Source organism: Oncorhynchus masou, chromosome 27 (genome assembly GCF_036934945.1).
Source record: "Oncorhynchus masou masou isolate Uvic2021 chromosome 27, UVic_Omas_1.1, whole genome shotgun sequence".
NCBI lineage: Eukaryota > Metazoa > Chordata > Actinopteri > Salmoniformes > Salmonidae > Oncorhynchus > Oncorhynchus masou.
In genome coordinates, this window is record NC_088238.1 from 50900576 (window position 1) to 50921645 (window position 21070).

General features: G+C 43.5%; 3 protein-coding genes across 4 annotated transcripts; 1 reads left to right on the plus strand and 2 right to left on the minus strand.

Moving 5' to 3' along the window:
- Positions 1-499: 499 nt before the first annotated feature.
- LOC135516358 (uncharacterized) lies at positions 500-8834 on the plus strand. Its single transcript, XM_064940616.1, has 9 exons — positions 500-3144; positions 3246-3347; positions 3703-3739; positions 3860-4028; positions 4127-4163; positions 4303-4817; positions 5119-8119; positions 8320-8410; positions 8639-8834. The coding sequence occupies exons 1-9, from the start codon at positions 553-555 to the stop codon at positions 8794-8796; spliced, it is 6702 nt and encodes a 2233-aa protein (XP_064796688.1). The 5' UTR covers positions 500-552; the 3' UTR covers positions 8797-8834.
- LOC135516368 (ceramide-1-phosphate transfer protein-like) lies at positions 8814-12519 on the minus strand. Its single transcript, XM_064940631.1, has 5 exons — positions 12171-12519; positions 11999-12069; positions 10961-11178; positions 10452-10820; positions 8814-10248 (listed from the first exon to the last, which is right to left on the minus strand). The coding sequence occupies exons 1-5, from the start codon at positions 12253-12255 to the stop codon at positions 10020-10022; spliced, it is 972 nt and encodes a 323-aa protein (XP_064796703.1). The 5' UTR covers positions 12256-12519; the 3' UTR covers positions 8814-10019.
- A 210-nt stretch (positions 12520-12729) lies between these two features.
- Positions 12730-20638, minus strand: LOC135516364 (uncharacterized). Of its 2 annotated transcripts, XM_064940625.1 has the most exons (6): positions 20241-20638; positions 19773-19831; positions 18176-19130; positions 17831-18049; positions 13874-14010; positions 12730-13160 (listed from the first exon to the last, which is right to left on the minus strand). In XM_064940625.1, exons 2-6 carry the CDS (start codon positions 19785-19787, stop codon positions 13047-13049), a joined length of 1440 nt encoding a protein of 479 aa, XP_064796697.1. In that variant the 5' UTR covers positions 19788-19831; positions 20241-20638; the 3' UTR covers positions 12730-13046. The 2 variants fall into 2 exon arrangements, with proteins under 2 accessions (XP_064796697.1, XP_064796696.1); XM_064940624.1 differs by having other exon boundaries at positions 17831-19130.
- Positions 20639-21070: the final 432 nt, after the last annotated feature.

A 21070-nucleotide genomic window follows, 5' to 3' on the forward strand; every position in this document is an offset into this window, starting at 1 on the left:
TGGTAAAATAAGAGGCAGACACCACATGTTTAGAGAACTAAATATTATAATTATTGGGATTTAGGTGAATTTGTAGAGTTATTTTTAGAGATCAATATGTAAACATTAGCCAAGACTGATAAATTCTTGTGTTTGTTTTGAAGTTCCCAGACGTCGTTGCAGAGGGCACATCGAGTAGACGTTCAACTGACAGATCCTCTGAATGCCCTCTTTGGGATCACAGAGGCCACAATTCTCCAAACGCTGGGTGATCAATCCTGCTCTTCTGGCTCACCTGGATTGACCAGATCTATGGTCAGAGATGTCGTGAGTCAGGTGAACTCTGACATCTCACTGATCATCTCCTGTTCCAGCTCAGGTAAATCAAGACCAGTGTTGTGTGACACTGGCAGGCGATATGCCATGCAGGCCGCCCAGAAGCTGGTGTCTGTTATCTGTGCCAAGTTGCGGAGGTTTGGAATCACTGGAAAGGCTGCGCCTCAAGCCAAAACCAATCCATCTAAGGAGATTGTGGACATTGAGGCTTCTCTTGCACCATTGACAGGAGAGGTCATGGCTGTTATGGTCAACTCCAGAGAATGCCAGGGAGGAGAGCAAGGAACAATGGATGTGCTTCGAGAAATAACACACAAAGTAAATGTTTTGGCTTCAAGGGATAGTGTTGGTGGTCTTCTGGAAGACACCCTAGCAGAGGAAAAAAATCTGAAAGAGACTGTATCCTCTGGCAGCTTGGTGAGTCCAAACATCCTCATACTTTCACCTTCTGAGAAAAAGCTTGGATCTCCTGTAATGACAACCATTGAGAAATTCTCCAGTGGTGAATTGAAGTCAGAAGCCACTAACGCTATTAGCGAAGTGCTCATTAGGTCTAGCAGAAGTCTATCTGCACAAATGTCTGCTTGCACACCTGAGCATTCATGTAATCTGGCCAGTGAAAGGAATCTGCCAGCTATGCCAGAACTTTTAACAACTACAATTAATGTAGGTTCTGAAGCCTCTGAAATTATGGATTCCTTTCTGAGCGATATGACATGTATCGCACAATCAGATTTCACAAAAATGAAAGCTCTACCCGCGGCCCTTAACCTTTCTAAAAGGTTGCAGAATACGCTGAGGGGATTTTACACTCGACTTTTGGCCCCTAACAGCTCAGAACGAGACAAAGAGGAGAATCTAGAGCAAGCTAAAAACATTTCTGCTCCTACTTTGATCCAAAAGTCATTTGGATCCAACAAGAGTGAGCGTATGCTTCCAGGGGTCATATCACCAGGAGAAGTGGCTCTTCATAGACATCAGAGTGAAAGCTCCAGACCTACGGCTCTTAGCCCTCAGATCATTCAGCTTCACCTCGACTCTACCACTAAGGAGGTTGTGAGCACAATTGTGTCATGTTACAAGCCAGAAGTTCCTGAGGAAGAATTGACATATTCACATGAAAAGATGTCATCGGATACGTCCCTTTTGGCTACTGAGTTTGTGGACAATGTCATAGCTTGGTTAAAGGTCATCTCTGCCGCAAGTTCTGCAACTTCTTCATCAGAGAGTTTGTGCGTTTCTCCAAATGCATTCATTTGCGAACTCTCCAGTGAAACGTTTCAGACACAGGCTGTGAAACAAGTGAAACAAGTCCTAATTGAATATGTCAGGTGCTTTTCCAACTCAGGAAGTTCCAGCATATCAGAGTCCCACACTAGTCTGGTCAGTCAATCAGATTTTGGCATTCAACAGGATTCCTCCTCAACTTCCTTTATGAGCATGGACTCATCCTCTTTTGGTGTTGTTGCAGCCGTTGTGAAAGACATGAAGAGCCTGTTGCAGACCACCGAATCAACTGATAGTCTACAGCCAACTGATTCTGCCCTTCTACATGGTACCACAAGTTATTCTGAGACATCAAGCAAGAGCTGGCAAAGTGGCGTTGCCATTTCTGACTTTAAACTTTGGTCTACAGCACAGACTATTTATAGGCACCTGCGGAACAACCTGAGAGAGTTTTTCATCCGGCATCATCAACCAGATGTAAAAACCACAGATGCTATCATAATGCAAGCCAAAAAAAGCAGCAGTCAAATCTTGCTTGCCATCCAAGAGGAAATGACCAGATCGGAGGAATTGATGACCTCACGGGAGCTGGTGCAACTCCATGGCATTGTGGGAATGATGCTGGAGGGTGTGGAGACAGTTTGCAGTGAGGATGATACAGAGCAAGAGTGGCAAGAGCTTCAAAGGCCTTCAACGTCTTTATCTACTGCTTCAAAAGGCTCAAGGTCTCAGAGATTGAACAATACTCACACTCTCCCAGGAACTCCAATGTCAACTGAGTTACTGGACAGTAGCTTCCCTGTCATTAGAAGCACATGTATTGATGCAAGAGATGATATTGCATCCGGGGCCTCATTGAGTGACCTAGGAAAAACCCTGAATGGTGTGGTGAGCTTCATCATTGAACATATTGATCCTGAAGTGATGCAGCGGATCACTTCTCCAGACTCTGATCTAACATCACTAGAAGAACTTATCTCAAAGGAGAAGATTCACTCATTGTGCCATGACCTTGTTGATCAACTTGAGAGCCTCATTCGGGAGCAGAACAGCATCCCACTAATCAAATCGGTGGCAGTCACTAAGTGTGTCTCTGACACAGTTTTGCTTAACCTAGCAAGGAGGGAAAACCAAGTGGGGAAACCCTTCTCCTCCAAACTCATCTACATGTTCGCTGAGGAGTTAATGAACCAATTGCTGCTTCCTTTGATCTTGCCTCCTTCATTGTGGGGCTTGGATCAGGAAGCCTCCCTTTACGATGTTCTGTCGAGCACATCTAGTCACCGCAGCTCAAGTTCCACTACTTCTCGAGTGACTGTACTTGATGGTAGTAGCTCTCTGGTGTCTGCTAGTTCTTCGCAGGTTTACGATGACACAGTGAATCTGTTCACAAGCGCGATATGTCACCAAGTGATGGACAACATTTCTGGAGCTTCTAGTCACACAGTGGAGGACAACATCCATGACAGAGAGGCATCCATCATTGCTACTGGGTCTGTGGATCAGGACCAGAGTGATTCCAGTTCTCCTCCGGCTGTGAAACAAGGCAAATGGAGGTTCAGATTCCTCCCAAAGTTTTCCAAGTTCAGACTCAACCTCAAGGTAAACCAGAAATGGGTCTAAGTGAAATGTTATTGAGTTTAGCTGTAATTTTTTTATAGGCAAGTTATGATGATTATAACAACAACACTTGATTACAACAGGACTTGGAAGATAGCCACCAGGAGAAAGGGATGGAAGAGGAGGTGGAGGCAGAGAAACCAGACGCTCAACTAAAGGAAGAGAAGAAGGTCATGTCTGGCAAGGTAAGATTGGTCCTCTTATCATTTTTTACATTTTTTTTGCTAGGTTTTAATCTATCCTGTTTCATTTTACAAACTTGATTCAATGTCAGATGAAAAGGAGGCAGTCTTTCAACAGCTTCACAGCTTTTCAACAAAGTTTACAGAATCTCTACATATTAAAAAAAACTCACTTACTTTCATTTTGATAAACACTGTATAGGATAGAAAGAATGAGAGGAAGGTGTGATTGGTCCTCTGGCCACTTGGTTTATTTTCTAGGTTTGAATCTATATTGTTGTCAATTGGCTAAATAATGGACTGCTTTAACTTGATGTTAAAAATAATAATGTGTGATTTGAAAACTGTATTCTTGAAGGCCCCCAAAAAATCAGCAGACCAAGGCACTGAAGAAGGTTAGAGATTTTTCTATATTAAACTATTTATTTTGCTAGTACATGTACTGTTTTGTTCCTTTTGTTGTGCAGATTCATTATTTTAAAAACAAATTTATTTTTGTCCTTTGGGTTCCTCAGTGGCATTCTGTTCACCCCGAGCTCACTATCTAGATAAATACCAAAACAGAGCGGCCGTAATTCAACTCTTACATGAGGAATTACGCAAGAGTCAACTTTACCCCTCAGGAATGGAAGAGGACGTCTGCTTCCCAATCCTCATCAATTTCATGAGGAATCTCACTGATAGGTATGCTCCAAATCTTTAAATAGCGTCCATTCTTTATACAACAACCCTGTCTGGACCACTACAAAACAACTGAACATGTTAACTTGTGTCTTTATCAGGCAGTGGAAGGTGATTCAGGAGGGCATGATAAATCCTGTAAGTTTATCTGTCAACATTTGATGTGTGATTATATGATAGAAAGTTGGACATGAAGTTTATCATATTGACTAACTAAGCACTTGACAACACAGCCCCTCAAGAATAAATATTATGCTCTTTTTTTGTATTGAAACAGACAACCAAAGTACAACTTGCCAAAATGTGTAAGAAGATAGCGAAAACGGTTTCCCACATTGCGGTAGAGATCCTCATCCCGACCCTTGCACAAATATTAGAGCTTGATTCCGCTGGAGAAGCTAGTTCCTCTCCCTCGCTGACTGGATCAGAGTGCGCCAACATTGCAAGCATCCAGGAACATGTGGTGAAATTGAATGAAGATGGTCTACCTAAGAGGACGGGCAGTGGAAGGTCCCTGTGCAGTCCACGGGCCAGGACTCCCTCCCCCTCGGCCACTGATTTTGAGCAGTCACACATGGTGACATTTGATGACAAAGATCTATCCACAAGGCCCAGCAGTGGAAGGTATCTGTACAGTCAATGGGTCAAGAGTCCCTACCCCTCATCCACTGAATTTGAACAGAGGCTTGAATTGATCCGCGGACACAGTTACCACAACAGAGAATTGACGGCGAGCGGCAGTGGCAGACATTATTACAGCTCCCACACACCCACTCCACGTTCTTCCACAAGGTATGTTCACCGACCAAACTTCAACTGTGTGCCTGATCTGACTGATCTTAGCACCGTGTACATACTGAATTCAAACCAACTTTTTTCACACATTACACAGCATATGACACATCTAAGAATGAAAAGCTAATGAACGACTGTTTTTACGACTGTTTTTATGGTAAAATAAGAGGCAGACACCACATGTTTAGAGAACTAAATATTATAATTATTGGGATTTAGGTGAATTTGTAGAGTTATTTTTAGAGATCAATATGTAAACATTAGCCAAGACTGATAAATTCTTGTGTTTGTTTTGAAGTTCCCAGACGTCGTTGCAGAGGGCACATCGAGTAGACGTTCAACTGACAGATCCTCTGAATGCCCTCTTTGGGATCACAGAGGCCACAATTCTCCAAACGCTGGGTGATCAATCCTGCTCTTCTGGCTCACCTGGATTGACCAGATCTGTGGTCAGAGATGTTGTGAGTCAGGTGAACTCTGACATCTCACTGATCATCTCCTGTTCCAGCTCAGGTAAATCAAGACCAGTGTTGTGTGACACTGGCAGGCGATATGCCATGCAGGCCGCCCAGAAGCTGGTGTCTGTTATCTGTGCCAAGTTGCGGAGGTTTGGAATCACTGGACAGGCTGCGCCTCAAGCCAAAACCAATCCATCTAAGGAGATTGTGGACATTGAGGCTTCTCTTGCACCATTGACAGGAGAGGTCATGGCTGTTATGGTCAACTCCAGAGAATGCCAGGGAGGAGAGCAAGGAACAATGGATGTGCTTCGAGAAATAACACACAAAGTAAATGTTTTGGCTTCAAGGGATAGTGTTGGTGGTCTTCTGGAAGACTCCCTAGCAGAGGAAAAAAATCTGAAAGAGACTGTATCCTCTGGCAGCTTGGTGAGTCCAAACATCCTCATACTTTCACCTTCTGAGAAAAAGCTTGGATCTCCTGTAATGACAACCATTGAGAAATTCTCCAGTGGTGAATTGAAGTCAGAAGCCACTAACGCTATTAGCGAAGTGCTCATTAGGTCTAGCAGAAGTCTATCTGCACAAATGTCTGCTTGCACACCTGAGCATTCATGTAATCTGGCCAGTGAAAGGAATCTGCCAGCTATGCCAGAACTTTTAACAACTACAATTAATGTAGGTTCTGAAGCCTCTGAAATTATGGATTCCTTTCTGAGCGATATGACATGTATCGCACAATCAGATTTCACAAAAATGAAAGCTCTACCCGCGGCCCTTAACCTTTCTAAACGGTTGCAGAATACGCTGAGGGGATTTTACACTCGACTTTTGGCCCCTAACAGCTCAGAACGAGACAAAGAGGAGAATCTAGAGCAAGCTAAAAACATTTCTGCTCCTACTTTGATCCAAAAGTCATTTGGATCCAACAAGAGTGAGCGTATGCTTCCAGGGGTCATATCACCAGGAGAAGTGGCTCTTCATAGACATCAGAGTGAAAGCTCCAGACCTACGGCTCTTAGCCCTCAGATCATTCAGCTTCACCTCGACTCTACCACTAAGGAGGTTGTGAGCACAATTGTGTCATGTTACAAGCCAGAAGTTCCTGAGGAAGAATTGACATATTCACATGAAAAGATGTCATCGGATACGTCCCTTTTGGCTACTGAGTTTGTGGACCATGTCATAGCTTGGTTAAAGGTCATCTCTGCCGCAAGTTCTGCAACTTCTTCATCAGAGAGTTTGTGTGTTTCTCCAAATGCATTCATTTGCGAACTCTCCAGTGAAACATTTCAGACACAGGCTGTGAAACAAGTGAAACAAGTCCTAATTGAATATGTCAGGTGCTTTTCCAACTCAGGAAGTTCCAGCATATCAGAGTCCCACACTAGTCTGGTCAGTCAATCAGATTTTGGCATTCAACAGGATTCCTCCTCAACTTCCTTTATGAGCATGGACTCATCCTCTTTTGGTGTTGTTGCAGCAGTTGTGAAAGACATGAAGAGCTTGTTGCAGACCACCGAATCAACTGATAGTCTACAGCCAACTGATTCTGCCCTTCTACATGGTACCACAAGTTATTCTGAGACATCAAGCAAGAGCTGGCAAAGTGGCGTTGCCATTTCTGACTTTAAACTTTGGTCTACAGCACAGACTATTTATAGGCACCTGCGGAACAACCTGAGAGAGTTTTTCATCCGGCATCATCAACCAGATGTAAAAACCACAGATGCTATCATAATGCAAGCCAAAAAAAGCAGCAGTCAAATCTTGCATGCCATCCAAGAGGAAATGACCAGATCGGAGGAATTGATGACCTCACGGGAGCTGGTGCAACTCCATGGCATTGTGGGAATGATGCTGGAGGGTGTGGAGACAGTTTGCAGTGAGGATGATACAGAGCAAGAGTGGCAAGAGCTTCAAAGGCCTTCAACGTCTTTATCTACTGCTTCAAAAGGCTCAAGGTCTCAGAGATTGAACAATACTCACACTCTCCCAGGAACTCCAATGTCAACTGAGTTACTGGACAGTAGCTTCCCTGTCATTAGAAGCACATGTATTGATGCAAGAGATGATATTGCATCCGGGGCCTCATTGAGTGACCTAGGAAAAACCCTGAATGGTGTGGTGAGCTTCATCATTGAACATATTGATCCTGAAGTGATGCAGCGGATCACTTCTCCAGACTCTGATCTAACATCACTAGAAGAACTTATCTCAAAGGAGAAGATTCACTCATTGTGCCATGACCTTGTTGATCAACTTGAGAGCCTCATTCGGGAGCAGAACAGCATCCCACTAATCAAATCGGTGGCAGTCACTAAGTGTGTCTCTGACACAGTTTTGCTTAACCTAGCAAGGAGGGAAAACCAAGTGGGGAAAACCTTCTCCTCCAAACTCATCTACATGTTCGCTGAGGAGTTAGTGAAGCAATTGCTGCTTCCTTTGATCTTGCCTCCTTCATTGTGGGGCTTGGATCAGGAAGCCTCCCTTTACGATGTTCCGTCGAGCACATCTAGTCACCGCAGCTCAAGTTCCACTACTGCTCGAGTGACTGTACTTGATGGTAGTAGCTCTCTGGTGTCTGCTAGTTCTTCGCAGGTTTACGATGACACAGTGAATCTGTTCACAAGCGCGATCTGTCACCAAGTGATGGACAACATTTCTGGAGCCTCTAGTCACACAGTGGAGGACAACATCCATGACAGAGACGCATCCATCATTGCTACTGGGTCTGTGGATCAGGCCCAGAGTGATTCCAGTTCTCCTCCGGCTGTGAAACAAGGCAAATGGAGGTTCAGATTCCTCCCAAAGATTTCCAAGTTCAGACTCAACCTCAAGGTAAACCAGAAATGGGTCTAAGTGAAATGTTATTATTGAGTTTTGCTGTAATTTTTTGGGTGTTTATTACTTGCTGTTGGGTATCTTACTACACAATATGAAAACCTCTCAACGGCATTACTTTATACTTGTTGTTGTTGTATAAATTATGTTGTTTTAAGAATTACATTCAGTAAGATATTTTATTTTGAAACAATAAGTGCTTCAGGCGGCGCAACAAAAAGGAGGTACAGCCCTCAGAGGAAGCCCAGGACCAGATTAAGTTTCCCCGGGAAGAGGACCATTGCATATGTAAGTCTAACGGCTAATTATTATTTTATCACAGTTTTTTATATAAACTCTGATAAAATATATATATATTAAATATATATATATATATATAAATATATATAAACGGCATAATATTTCACAGTCCCACAACATTAGCAACATGAAAGGATGAGCACACAATAATTTTAAAACCAAGTCCATGTAGGTTTGTTGACTAAAGTTCATGCCAACTTTCCCTTCGGTCTCTAGTACCCAACATAGTGCCAAAGGCTGCCATGGCTCCACTTCAAGAGAGTTGTCTCTCCACTTCTCAACCCAAGGAGAAGAAACACAAACCCTCCATCTTTGTCAGGATGTTTTCGGCCATCAACAAATGCTTTTGCAACACCTTAAAAATGTCAATCTAACAAATAACAACACTTAATTAATCAAATAAAGATTTATTGCATTCAATTATTTTCCTTGTTATCTTTTCATGTTGTTTTTCACAAAAAAAGACACTGTCAAATTAAATGTACTTCAAAACAGTGTATTCATGCCACTAGAGCATTAGGAGGCTCTGAATGTGAAAGAAGTAGTTCACTAATCAGATGCTCAACAAACACACTGTTTATTTATCAGTTTGCATTTGCTTCAGCATTGTCAATATTGAGTGAACACTGTAAATAAGGGCTCAGTAAACTACTTACTTCATTTGATTGAAAAACGATTGGTATAATATGGACCTCGAGGGGACCTGTAACATCAAGCATGTGAGAGATCTAGGATAAATACACATAGAATATACAGCAACAAATGCACTGTAGCCTACATAACAAATGGCTACCTCTGAAAAAGAGTACACAATAACAAAGGGAAAGAACAGGTTAAGAAATTATTCTGAAAACAATGTATCACATGCTGCCTTCAGAGGTAAAGTCTCACCGGAGATACAGATTCATTTTCAACATCATATGATTTGGGGAAAATAATTCTAGAAATTACTGAATCTGTGAAAGTCAATCCTCTGCTATTCAAAGAAAAGGAAAACCTCACAGAATAGTAAGGCATGGTAAACCATAACCTCAAATTCTATCTAGACTACAGAGAGCTCAGTCTGTGAGAGCCAATCCTCTGGGGGTCACAGAAGAAGGAAATAAACAATTCACATAATAGTAGGGTAAAGCATCACTGACATAGGACTCTAGTCTAACTCACATAACTCAGCTGTGGTCTTAAAGCAATGAAGCCAGAACACAGGATAGAGGGGCTGCGTGAATCTGGTCTGGACACTGTGGAGGAGGGCATTGTGTCAGAGACACTGTAGAAGGACAGAGTGCCCGCCTGGTGATCCAGGTACTTAATTCTACTTCTGTGATTTACAGCAGTAGACACACACACAGAAGAACAACTACAGACATGTGAATAAATAACATGTTTATTCACTCCTTTCACTGACACAAAGCAAGTATTCCACAGTTCTCATTAGTTATAAGGGCTTTTCTACATATACAGTTGTTAACAGGCTTATACGGTAGGCCTAACTAACTGAGTTGCTGTGTGTTTCTACAGTCTTTCTATCACGTGTCTTTATAGTCTGTGCAGGCTATGTGTGCTGGCATACCTGTCTGTCTGTCTGTCTGTGTCTTTCTTATGGCAGCTCTATCATGTTGTGTTCTTCCAGTATGCTCTGTGTGCGTGTGTATACCTCTCTCATAACGTCTACAACAATGTTGAGCACCGGCCCAACCTCCTCCTCTTTTTTCACACAAACTATATCCAGGAACACTCTTCTGTCTGGCAGAGCTACAAACACCAGCTCAGCCGCACTGCGGATCAACCAGGGGTGATGGGGGGCCAGGGCCACGGTGTACGCATCCCTAGGGAACAGGGGCAAGGTTAGGGTTAGTGTGTGTGTGCATGAGTGAGAGAGCAGGCATCTGTGCCCACGATACTGGCAAGCTGGTATGGCCATCAGGCTATGGTTAGTGTGAGACTTGGTCTTCAATCATTTAGTGAAATTGTGAAGTAACCTTTTGAGTGTGTGTGTGCAAGTGTGTGTATGTTTTCTGTCTAAAGATACCTGCAGAGCTCCCCAGGGGTGCGGTAAACCCCCTGTGCGTCCGGTCCCTCCCCCATGCCCTGCAGTAGCAGCAGGATCCAGAGCAACGAACGGTGGAGCCGCAGCAGATTTCTGCAGCCGGAGCGCGTCCGCACACTGAAGTTCACCAAGCCCCTTTGCAGCTCCGACTCCACCATGGAACGCACAGAACTGTAGGCCGCTGGGCCTTGTAGTCCTGATGTGCGAGTTTGTATTCCAGAGTGTCCTTCTACTGGACTTCGTTTCTCAAGGGCCTCTTTCTCCTGCTGGGCCAGCTCTCTGATGACAGCGATCTTATCTTTGACCTTCTGAGAAAAAAAACTGACCAGAGGTCCGAGAGATTCCATAAACCTAGAGAGAGAGCGAGAGAGAGGAGTGGGGAATCAATGTAGAGCCCTTCACCTAACAACTCCTTACTGTATCATTTAAGGCAAGTTTAAAAGGTGTTCCCCTTATAAACACTCTCACACACAGACACACACACACCGTACTTGATGAGTTCGTCCCAGCTGTAGAGGTAGTGCTCCAGCAGAACATCATCAGAGTGCGTAGCCATGGAAGAGGTCAGGTGGGACATGAGACGCCACACCTGGAATTGTTGACCTTGACACACCTGGAGAGGGGGCACAGAACCCAACACTACACCCCTCTCACCCTGCTGTCCCCCACTCATCACCCCTGCTGGATGAGGAATAACAGGGCTCTCCAGCTGGAACAGGAGAGAGAGGGAGAGAGGTGGAGAAGATGAAGTATCATATCTACACTACATGACCAAAAGTATGTGGACACCCTTTCAAATTAGTCAATTCAGCTATTTCAGGCACACCTTTTGCTGACAGGTGTATAAACTGAGCACACAGCCATGCAATTTCCATAGACAAACACTGACAGTAAAGCTGCCCTGGTAAACTGTAAGTGATGTTATTGTGAAGTGGAAACTTTCAGGAGCAACAACGGCTCAGCCGTGAAGTGGTAGGCCACAAAAGCTCACAGAACGGGACAGCGGAGTGCTGAAAAATTGTCTGTCCTCGGTTGCAACACTCACTCCCACGTTCTAAACTGCCTCTGGAAGCAACGTCAGCACAAGAACTGTTTCGTTGGGAGCGTAATGAAATGGGTTTCCATGGCCGAGCAGCCGCACACACGCCTAAGATCACCATTGGAATGCCGACTGCAAGCCAGGCCTAATCGCCCAACATCAGTACTCGACCTCACTAATGCTCTTATGGCTGAATGGAAGCAAGTCCCAGAAGCAATGTTCCAACATCTAGTGGAAATCCTTCCCAGAAGAGTGGAGGCTGTTATAGCAGCAAAGGGGGACCAACTCCACATTAATGCCCATGATTTTGGAATGAGATGTTCAACGAGCAGGTGTCCAAATCATTTTGGCCACGTAGTGTATGTCCTATTTATCTTTATTATATATTACAATCTATCACTTGGTTTCACACTACAATGTAAATTATAGAACAACTAACTGTTAAGACATTTCCCTACAGGCTAAATTGTGTGTGTGTGTGTGTACTCACTGTTGGAAGGTAGAAATTGAAATTCAGACAGGGGTGCCAGGAGGTCTCACAATCATGCATTGCAATCTGAGCTGAGAATGAGAGAAACACGTGTACAGTTTGTCACAATATACACACACAGCCACACAGAGAACAGTATCAGCTAAATCCTATGGTTAAAGTGGAAACTCACGGAGCCAGAAAGAACTGAGGAAGAGCAGCAGAGCCATGATGGAGGCTGGCAGCAGGTAGCGTTGCAGTTGCCCATTAATGCCCATCTTGTCTACACAAACAGGTACTGTCCTGAACACAGACACACTCAGTAGACCACCCCTCACATACTGGTAGGTAACCTCGTCCCCAGGCTATTCGCGACCGAGAGATCCGGCTGGGGAATACAACTAACTAGTGGTAAATGGCTGTCCACCTTAGAGAGATAAGATATAGAGAAATACAGCTATCTTCTTGTCCCTTTGCAGCTTACACTATTTCTTAGTATTGTTTTCCTTTCCCTCTCTTTCTAAATGCATTACAGTAAAGAAACACTTCCTCTTTAAGCCACACCTCCTGGAACATTCTGTACTTGACCTTTAACCTTTGGCTCTTATCTCAACCACTGTTTCATCAGCCCTCTATCAACGCACACACACAGTCCCTGTATCTCATGATGTCTCTAGACTCTGGCCATGGGTTGGATCTTATCAGTGAAGTTACACACACACACACACACACAATAGAGAGACAAACAAGTATGTTGTGATACATTTGATAATTTATTTTTTTACAGAGAGACCTGCTACACCTCACCACATTGCTTTCCATGTCTTACATGAAGAGGTACAGTGTGTGTGGGGGTGTATTACAGTGTGTGTGTAAGTCTGTCGGTGGGTTGGCATTGTGTCTATGATGTTAGTGTGTTGGCAATGGCACATGGCAGTATAGATAGTGTTTGATAATGTGTCATTCAGTTCTCAACTCCAGGCCCCGGAGGGCCACAGGACTGCTGGTTTTCATTCATTTCAATTACATTAGACAGTATCTGGGGTCATCAGGGGCACTTTAGCTTAGTCTAATGCTTTGTCCCATTAGACAGCCTGGAACCTGCCTGTCCTCTCCTATTGGCCATGGAGTCTGAGCGGAGTGTCTGGTTGGCTGCTCCTGAGGCAGTGGCAGGGCTAGGATTCTGGAGCACAGAGAGAGAGAGTCAGGAAGAGTTTATATACACCACAGTAGATCAATTCTCACATCTTGCCCCAAATACTTTCTGTCCTCCCCCCGTTCAGAGAAGACAGTGGTGTGACACACACACCTTACCTTTATGCCCCTGCCCCGTCCAGAGAAGACAGTGGTGTGACACACACACACACACCTTACCTTTATGCCCCTGCCCCGTCCAGAGAAGACAGTGGTGTGACACACACACACACACCTTACCTTTATGCCCCTGCCCCGTCCAGAGAAGACAGTGGTGTGACACACACACACCTTACCTTTATGCCCCTGCCCCGTCCAGAGAAGACAGTGGTGTGACACACACATACACCTTAACTTTATGCCCCTGCCCCGTCCAGAGAAGACAGTGGTGTGACACACACACACACCTTAACTTTATGCCCCTGCCCCGTCCAGAGAAGACAGTGATGTGACACACACACACACCTTAACTTTATGCCCCTGCCCCATCCAGAGAAGACAGTGGTGTGACACACACACACACCTTACCGTTATGCCCCTGCCCCGTCCAGAGAAGACAGTGGTGTGACACACACACACCTTACCTTTATGCCCCTGCCCCGTCCAGAGAAGACAGTGGTGTGACACACACATACACCTTAACTTTATGCCCCTGCACAGTCCAGAGAAGACAGTGGTGTGACACACACACACACACCTTACCTTTATGCCCCTGCCCCGTCCAGAGAAGACAGTGGTGAGTCCTTTAGAGACAGAGACATGCTTCATAGGACGGGACTGAGATTGACACAGCTCAGTTAGCAGCTCAGGACTGGAGAGAGACAGGAGAGTAGTGCAACCTACACACACACACACACACACACACACACGTTATTGTACACCACTATGTTACACACAGCAGCTCGACTGGACACACACAAACATTACTACTGTACTAGTATACCATAACTACACTATACTACTACTAGAAGTATACTATAACTACACAACTACTACTAGTATATTATAACACTACTACAACTAGTATACTATAATGACAAAAGTACAACTAGTATACTATAACGATTCCTTATATTAAGCAAACCAAACGGCATCATTTTCTTGTTTTTTAAATTTATGGATAGCCAGGGACACACTCCAATACTTAGACATAATTTACAAACAGCCAGATCAGAGGCAATAGGGATGACCATGGAAGTACTTTTGCGTTTCAGAGAAAATATATGGAATAAAAAGTACATTATTTTCTTTAGGAATGTAGTGAAGTAAAAGTAGTCAAAAATATAAATAAAGTAAAGTACAGATACCCCCCAAAAATACTTAAGTCATACTTTCAAGTATTTTTTATGAAGTACTTTACACCACTGCTACTAGTATACTATAACTACACTACTACTACTACTGGTATACCATAACTACACTACTACTAGTTTACTATAACTACACTACCACTACTAGTATATGATAACTCCGTTGCTAATACTAGTGAACTATAACTACACTACTACTACTAGTATGCTATAACTACAATACTACCACTAGTATACAATAACTGAACTACTGCTAGTATACTACAATGACACTACTACTACTACTACTACTAATAGTAGTATATTATAACTACCCTACTGGTATACTAAACTAAACTACTCCTAGTACACTATAACTACACTACCACTAGTATACCATAACTACACTACTCTAGTAGTATACTATAACTGCTCAACTACTACAATAGTATACTATAACTACACTACTACTGGTAGTATACTATAACTACACTAATAATACTAGTATACTATAACTATACTACTAGTATACTATAACTACACTACAGCACACATTCTATAACTACACTATCACTACTACTAGTACACTATAACTACACTTCTACTAGTATACTATAACTGCACTACTACTAGTATACTATAACTACACTGCTACTAGTATACAGTAACGGCACTACTACTAGTATAATATACCAACACTACTGCTAGTATACTATAATGACATTACTAGTAGTAATATACTATAATGACACTGCTACCAGCAGTATACTATAATGGCACTACTACTGTTAGTATACTGTAACTAGACTACTAGTCAGTGGTGGAAAACGTACCCAATTGTCATACTTGAGTAAAAGTAAAGATACCTTAGTCATTTTCTATTAAGGTATCTTTGTGAAAGTCACCCAGTAAAATACTCCTTGATTAAAAGTCTAAAAGTATTTGGTTTTAAATATCCTAAATTATCAAAACTAAATGTAATTGTTAAAATATACTTCAGTATTGAAAGTAAAAGCATAAATCATTTCAAATTCCTTATATTAAGCAAACCAGACGGCACCATTTTATTGTTTTTTTAATTTATGGATAGCCAAGGGCACACTCCAACACTCAGACATCATTTACAAAATAAGCATTTGTGTTTAGTGAGTCCGCAAGATCAGAAGCAACAGGGATGACCACGGATATTCTCTTGCTAAGTACATGAATTGGACAATTTTCCTGTCCTGCTAAGCATTCAAAATGTAACGAGTACATTTGGGTTTCAGAGAAAACGTACTGAGTAAAAAGTACATTATTTTCTTTAGGAATGTAGTGAAGGCCTCCCGGGTGGCGCAGTGCCATCAGAGACTCTGGGTTCGCGCCCAGGCTCTGTCGTAACCGGCCGCGACAAGGAGGTCCATGGGGCGACGCACAATTGGCCTAGCGTCGTCCGGGTTAGGGAGGGCTTGGTCGGTAGGGACGTCCTTGTCTCATTGCGCACCAGCGACTCCTGTGGCGGGCCGGGCGCAGTGAGAGCTAGCCAAGGTTGCCAGGTGTTTCCTCCGGCACATTGGTGCGGCTGGCTTCCGGGTTGGATGCGCACTGTGTTAAGAAGCAGTGCGGCTAGGTTGGGTTGTGTATCGGAGGACGCATGACTTTCAACCTTCGTCTCTCCCGAGCCCGTACGGTAGTTGCAGCGATGAGACAAGATAGTAGCTACTACAACAATTGGACACCACGAAATTGGTGAGAAAAAGGGGTAAAAATTTTAAATAAAAATAAAATAAAGGAATGTAAGTGAAGAAAAAGTAGTCAAAAATATAAATAGTAAAGTAATGTTCAGATACCTAAAAAAAAAGACTTAAGTAGTACTTTCAAGTATTTTTACGACTACTACGACTACACCACTACTACTATGACTACACTACTACTAGTATACTATAACCACACTACTACTAAAACTACTACAAACACTAGTGTACCATAACTACACTACTACTGGAATACTATAACTACACCGCTACTACTAGTATACTATAACCACACTACAACTAGTATACTATAACTACACCACTACTACCAGTATACTAAAACACTACTACTAGTATACTATAACGACACTACTACTAGTATACTATAGTAACACTCATACTATTAGACTGTAAGTACATTACTAATAGTAAACTACAACTACACTACTACTACTACGTGTATACTATAACTACACTATTGACAGTAAACTACACAGTCACTACTAATAGTATTCTATAACGACACTACTACCACTACTAGTATACTATAACGACACTACTACCACTCCTAGTATACTATAACTCCATTACTACTACTGGTATACTATAACTCCATTACTACTACTGGTATACTATAACACCACTACTACTACTAGTATACTATAACTCCATTACTACTACTAGTATACTATAACTCCATTACTACTACTGGTATAGTATAACACCACTACTACTTCTACTAGTATACTATAACTACACTACTACTACTACTACTACTACTACTACACTACTACTGGTAGTTTACTATAACTATGACTACACTACTACTAGTTTACTATAACTACACTACCACTACTACTACTGGTGGTAGTTTACTATAACGACACAACTGCTACTCCATAACGACACTAGTATGCAATAACGACACTACAATTAGTAGTATGCTATAACGACACTACTACTAGTAGTATACTATAACGACACCACTTCCACTACTAGTATACTATAACTCCATTACTACTACTACTATACTATAACTCCATTACTACTACTGGTATACTATAACACCATTACTACTACTGGTATACTATAACACCATTACTACTACTGGTATACTATAACACCATTACTACTACTGGTATACTATAACACCATTACTACTACTACTAGTATACTATAACACCACTACTACTTCTACTAGTATACTATAACTACACTACTACACTACTACCATTACTACTGGTAGTTTACTATAACTACTACTACACTACTACTGGTTTACTATAACTACACTACCACTACTACTACTGGTGGTAGTTTACTATAACGACACTACAACTAGTAGTATACTATAATGTCACTACTGCTACTCTATAACGCCACTCGTATGCAATAATGACACTACAATTAGTAGTATGCTATAACGACACTACTACTAGTAGTATACTATAACGACACTACTATTACTACTAGTATACTATACCGACAATACTACTCGTATGCTATACCGACATTACTACTAGTATACTATAACGACAACCATTACTACTACTATTCAGTAGCTGAGAACTGGAGAGAGACAAGCATCACATGACTTTACTATCAGTACTAGACCATGGCACTGCTTCAAAACTCACCCTCTTTAGTGGGCATGGAGGAGGACAGGGGCTGTGGGGGGGAGGTAAGGGTGGAGGTGGTGATGGAGGTAAAGGGGGAGACCAGGGTGGAGCTGGGGGAGGTGAGGACATCGCTGGTGTCACAGGAGACAGTTCTCAGACCACGGCTTGCTCTCCTCAGAAACTCAGCCTGGAGCTGGGGACTGGACAGGGAGAGGGGTGGAGGAGGGGAGGAAAGAGGTGGAGGAGGGGAAGAAAGAGGGGTAGGAGGGGAGGAAAGAGGTGGAGGAGGGGATGAAAGAGGGGTAGGAGGGGAGGAAAGAGAGGTAGGAGAGGAGGAAAGAGGTGGAGGAGGGGATGAAAGAGGGGTAGGAGGGGAGGAGAAGAGGGACACAGAGGGGGAGACAGAGGGAGAGGGTTGGTGGGGAAGGTTTTTGTGTCGAGCCAAATCGTTGTCGGGGGAAGCAGCTCTGGGAGCTCTTCTCAGAAACTCAGCCTGGAGCTGGGGACTGGACAGAGAGAGGGGTGGAGGAGGGGAGGAAAGAGGGGTAGGAGGGGAGGAGAAGAGGGAGACAGAGGGGGAGACAGAGGGAGAGGGTTGGTGGGGAAGGTTTTTGTGTCGAGCCAAATCGTTGTCGGGGGAAGCAGCTCTGGGAGCTCTTCTCAGAAACTCAGCCTGGAGCTGGGGACTGGACAGAGAGAGGGGTGGAGGAGGGGAGGAAAGAGGGGTAGGAGGGGAGGAGAAGGGGGAGACAGAGGGAGAGGGTTGGTGGAGAAGGTTTTGGTGTCTTGCCGAGTCGTTGTCAGGGGAAGCAGCACTGGGAGCTCTTCTCAGAAACTCAGCCTGGAGCTGGGGACTGGACAGAGAGAGGGGTGGAGGAGGGGAGGAAAGAGGGGTAGGAGGGGAGGAGAAGAGGGACACAGAGGGGGAGACAGAGGGAGAGGGTTGGTGGGGAAGGTTTTTGTGTCGAGCCAAATCGTTGTCGGGGGAAGCAGCTCTGGGAGCTCTTCTCAGAAACTCAGCCTGGAGCTGGGGACTGGACAGAGAGAGGGGTGGAGGAGGGGAGGAAAGAGGGGTAGGAGGGGAGGAGAAGGGGGAGACAGAGGGAGAGGGTTGGTGGAGAAGGTTTTGGTGTCTTGCCGAGTCGTTGTCAGGGGAAGCAGCACTGGGAGCTCTTCTCAGAAACTCAGCCTGGAGCTGGGGACTGGACAGAGAGAGGGGTGGAGGAGGGGAGGAGGGCTGAAGGGGTTGAGCTGAATCCTGGGGCGAAAGTGATGTTGAAGATCTCATTGGAATGATGAGGACTTCTCCAACTGGATGCTGAAGGAGAGGACAAGAAAGAGAGAGAGAGACAGAAGAGAGAAAGAAGGAGAGGTAGAGAGAGGGGGGGTTGGTGTATGATCAGTGGTGGAAAAAGTACCCAATTGTCATACTTGAATAAAAGTAAAAGATACATTAATGGAAAATTACTTAAGTAAAAGTGAAAGTCACACAGTAAAATACTACTGGAGTAAAAGTCTAAAAGTATTTGGTTTTAACTATACTAAAGTGTCAAAAGTAATACTTAAATATTGAAAGTAAAAGTCAAAATAATGTCAAATTCCTTATATTTTGCAAACCAGACGGCATCATTTATGTTTTTTTAAGGATAGCAAGGGGCACACTCCAACACTCAGACATAATTTACAAACTAAGCATTTGTGTTTAGTGAGTCCGCCAGATCAGATAAGTATGAATTTGAAAATTTTCCTGTCCTGCTAAGCATTCGAAATGTTTCAGAGAAAATGTATGGAGTAAAAAGTACATTATTTTCTTTAGGAATGTAGTGGTCAAAAATATAAAAGTACAGATACCCCAAAAATCTACTTCAGTAGTACACTTTACACCATTGGGTATGATGATCAGACGTTCTGCAACAGATCCTGTTTCATTGAATCACAATAAAATATTCCGATATATTACCTCTTTCCTCTCCATGGCAGCAGCAGTAGTATCAATGGGGGTCTGGGCTGGCTATAGCCCTGCACACAGAGAAACACATTCATAACATCTGTGCAGTGTACGCACCTCTAATCCAATCGGTTTTGCGCTCCTCAGAGAACACAGAGCTTGGCCAATCAAGGGCTGATGTCTTATAGACAGTGTTGAGGTGATTTTCAGCATCAAATAAATATAAAAAACGCGAAAATAAACATTAAAATAAAATCATGCTTCTCTGAGTGAAAACTGCGTTATTTGGCTTGGCTATGCCCGTTGGAAATGGACGCCAGCGGTAGCCTATAGTTTATTGTGCCTAATGATCACCGCGCATTGAAAGAGGGATTAATCTGCCCGCGGTCTCTGCCATCCCCCGATAGTGGTTTGGGTAGGATAATCGGATCCAAGATCTGTGTTAAAAGACGAACCATACACCCATTCTAGTCTACTCACCTTGCGCGCTCCAGCGGTCGACTCGCTTGACAGCCCGAGGAGCCCCCGTTCCGCTACTAGCTTTGCTTGACAGCTGCTCGCGCCACGTTACTGGATTTCCGTACACACAATACTCCCTCACCGGGCAAAGTCTGCCATGCGAACATTGACCGATTATTGTACTAAGCCTAGCACAGTCATCCGCCATTTTCACAGCGCCAGATGCAAGCGCAGCTTTCACTCGTTGACAGGAGCACTCAACCTCCCAGTTCTGTAAATGGGGTACAAACACATTACAGCCTACTCCGCCGTCCTGTCTGTGCCAAATCAGGCGCTACCGTAACTCTCATCCACTGGTCGCCACTATAGTTAGCACAGCCACAAATTCTTAAACCCCGCCTATTTCGACCATTTCTCTTTAAAGATTGTAACCCTAATCCTACCCACACTACTGCTGACCTTATGCCTAACTATAAATTAAGAGCACAAAGCTATTTTTTTTCCATTAAGTTTTACAATATAGCCAACCTATACTTTGTAGCTGTTGTAACTAGTGGAAATCCCCCCAATATGCGTGCATTAATAATTAACGTCCCTTTACAGCTGAGGTTCAGGGGTTGTTGCCCTTAATTACCACCTGACCCCTCTGCCCCCTTCCTCCAATATAATTATATAACCTATTCATAACATGCAATACATAAACATATAATCATGTACTTTACCACTGATAGACTTTAGTCAGTTATGCAGAAGGGTGTGTGTTGATGTCAGGATGTGTGTGAGCAGTGGTTTCAGAAAAAGGAACTTGTTTTAATCTTCCTGGAAGCGGATAAGCGCACAACCTGTTGTTC

Coding starts and splice junctions, on each gene's coding strand:
- LOC135516364 (XM_064940624.1), bottom strand. Junction 14,011..17,830: donor CTCCATGCCCACTAAAGAGG/GTGAGTTTTGAA, acceptor GTGTGTGTGTAG/GTTGCACTACTCTCCTGTCT. Junction 13,161..13,873: donor GACGGGGCAGGGGCATAAAG/GTAAGGTGTGTG, acceptor TCTGTGCTCCAG/AATCCTAGCCCTGCCACTGC.
- LOC135516368 (XM_064940631.1), bottom strand. CDS start 12,255: ATGGGCATTAATGGGCAACTGCAACGCTACCTGCTGCCAGCCTCCATC. Junction 11,179..11,998: donor TCAATTTCTACCTTCCAACA/GTGAGTACACAC, acceptor CTCCTGTTCCAG/CTGGAGAGCCCTGTTATTCC. Junction 10,821..10,960: donor AGCTGGGACGAACTCATCAA/GTACGGTGTGTG, acceptor CTCTCTCTCTAG/GTTTATGGAATCTCTCGGAC.
- LOC135516358 (XM_064940616.1), top strand. CDS start 553: ATGGCTGTTATGGTCAACTCCAGAGAATGCCAGGGAGGAGAGCAAGGA. Junction 4,818..5,118: donor ACTCCACGTTCTTCCACAAG/GTATGTTCACCG, acceptor TTTGTTTTGAAG/TTCCCAGACGTCGTTGCAGA. Junction 8,411..8,638: donor GGAAGAGGACCATTGCATAT/GTAAGTCTAACG, acceptor TTCGGTCTCTAG/TACCCAACATAGTGCCAAAG.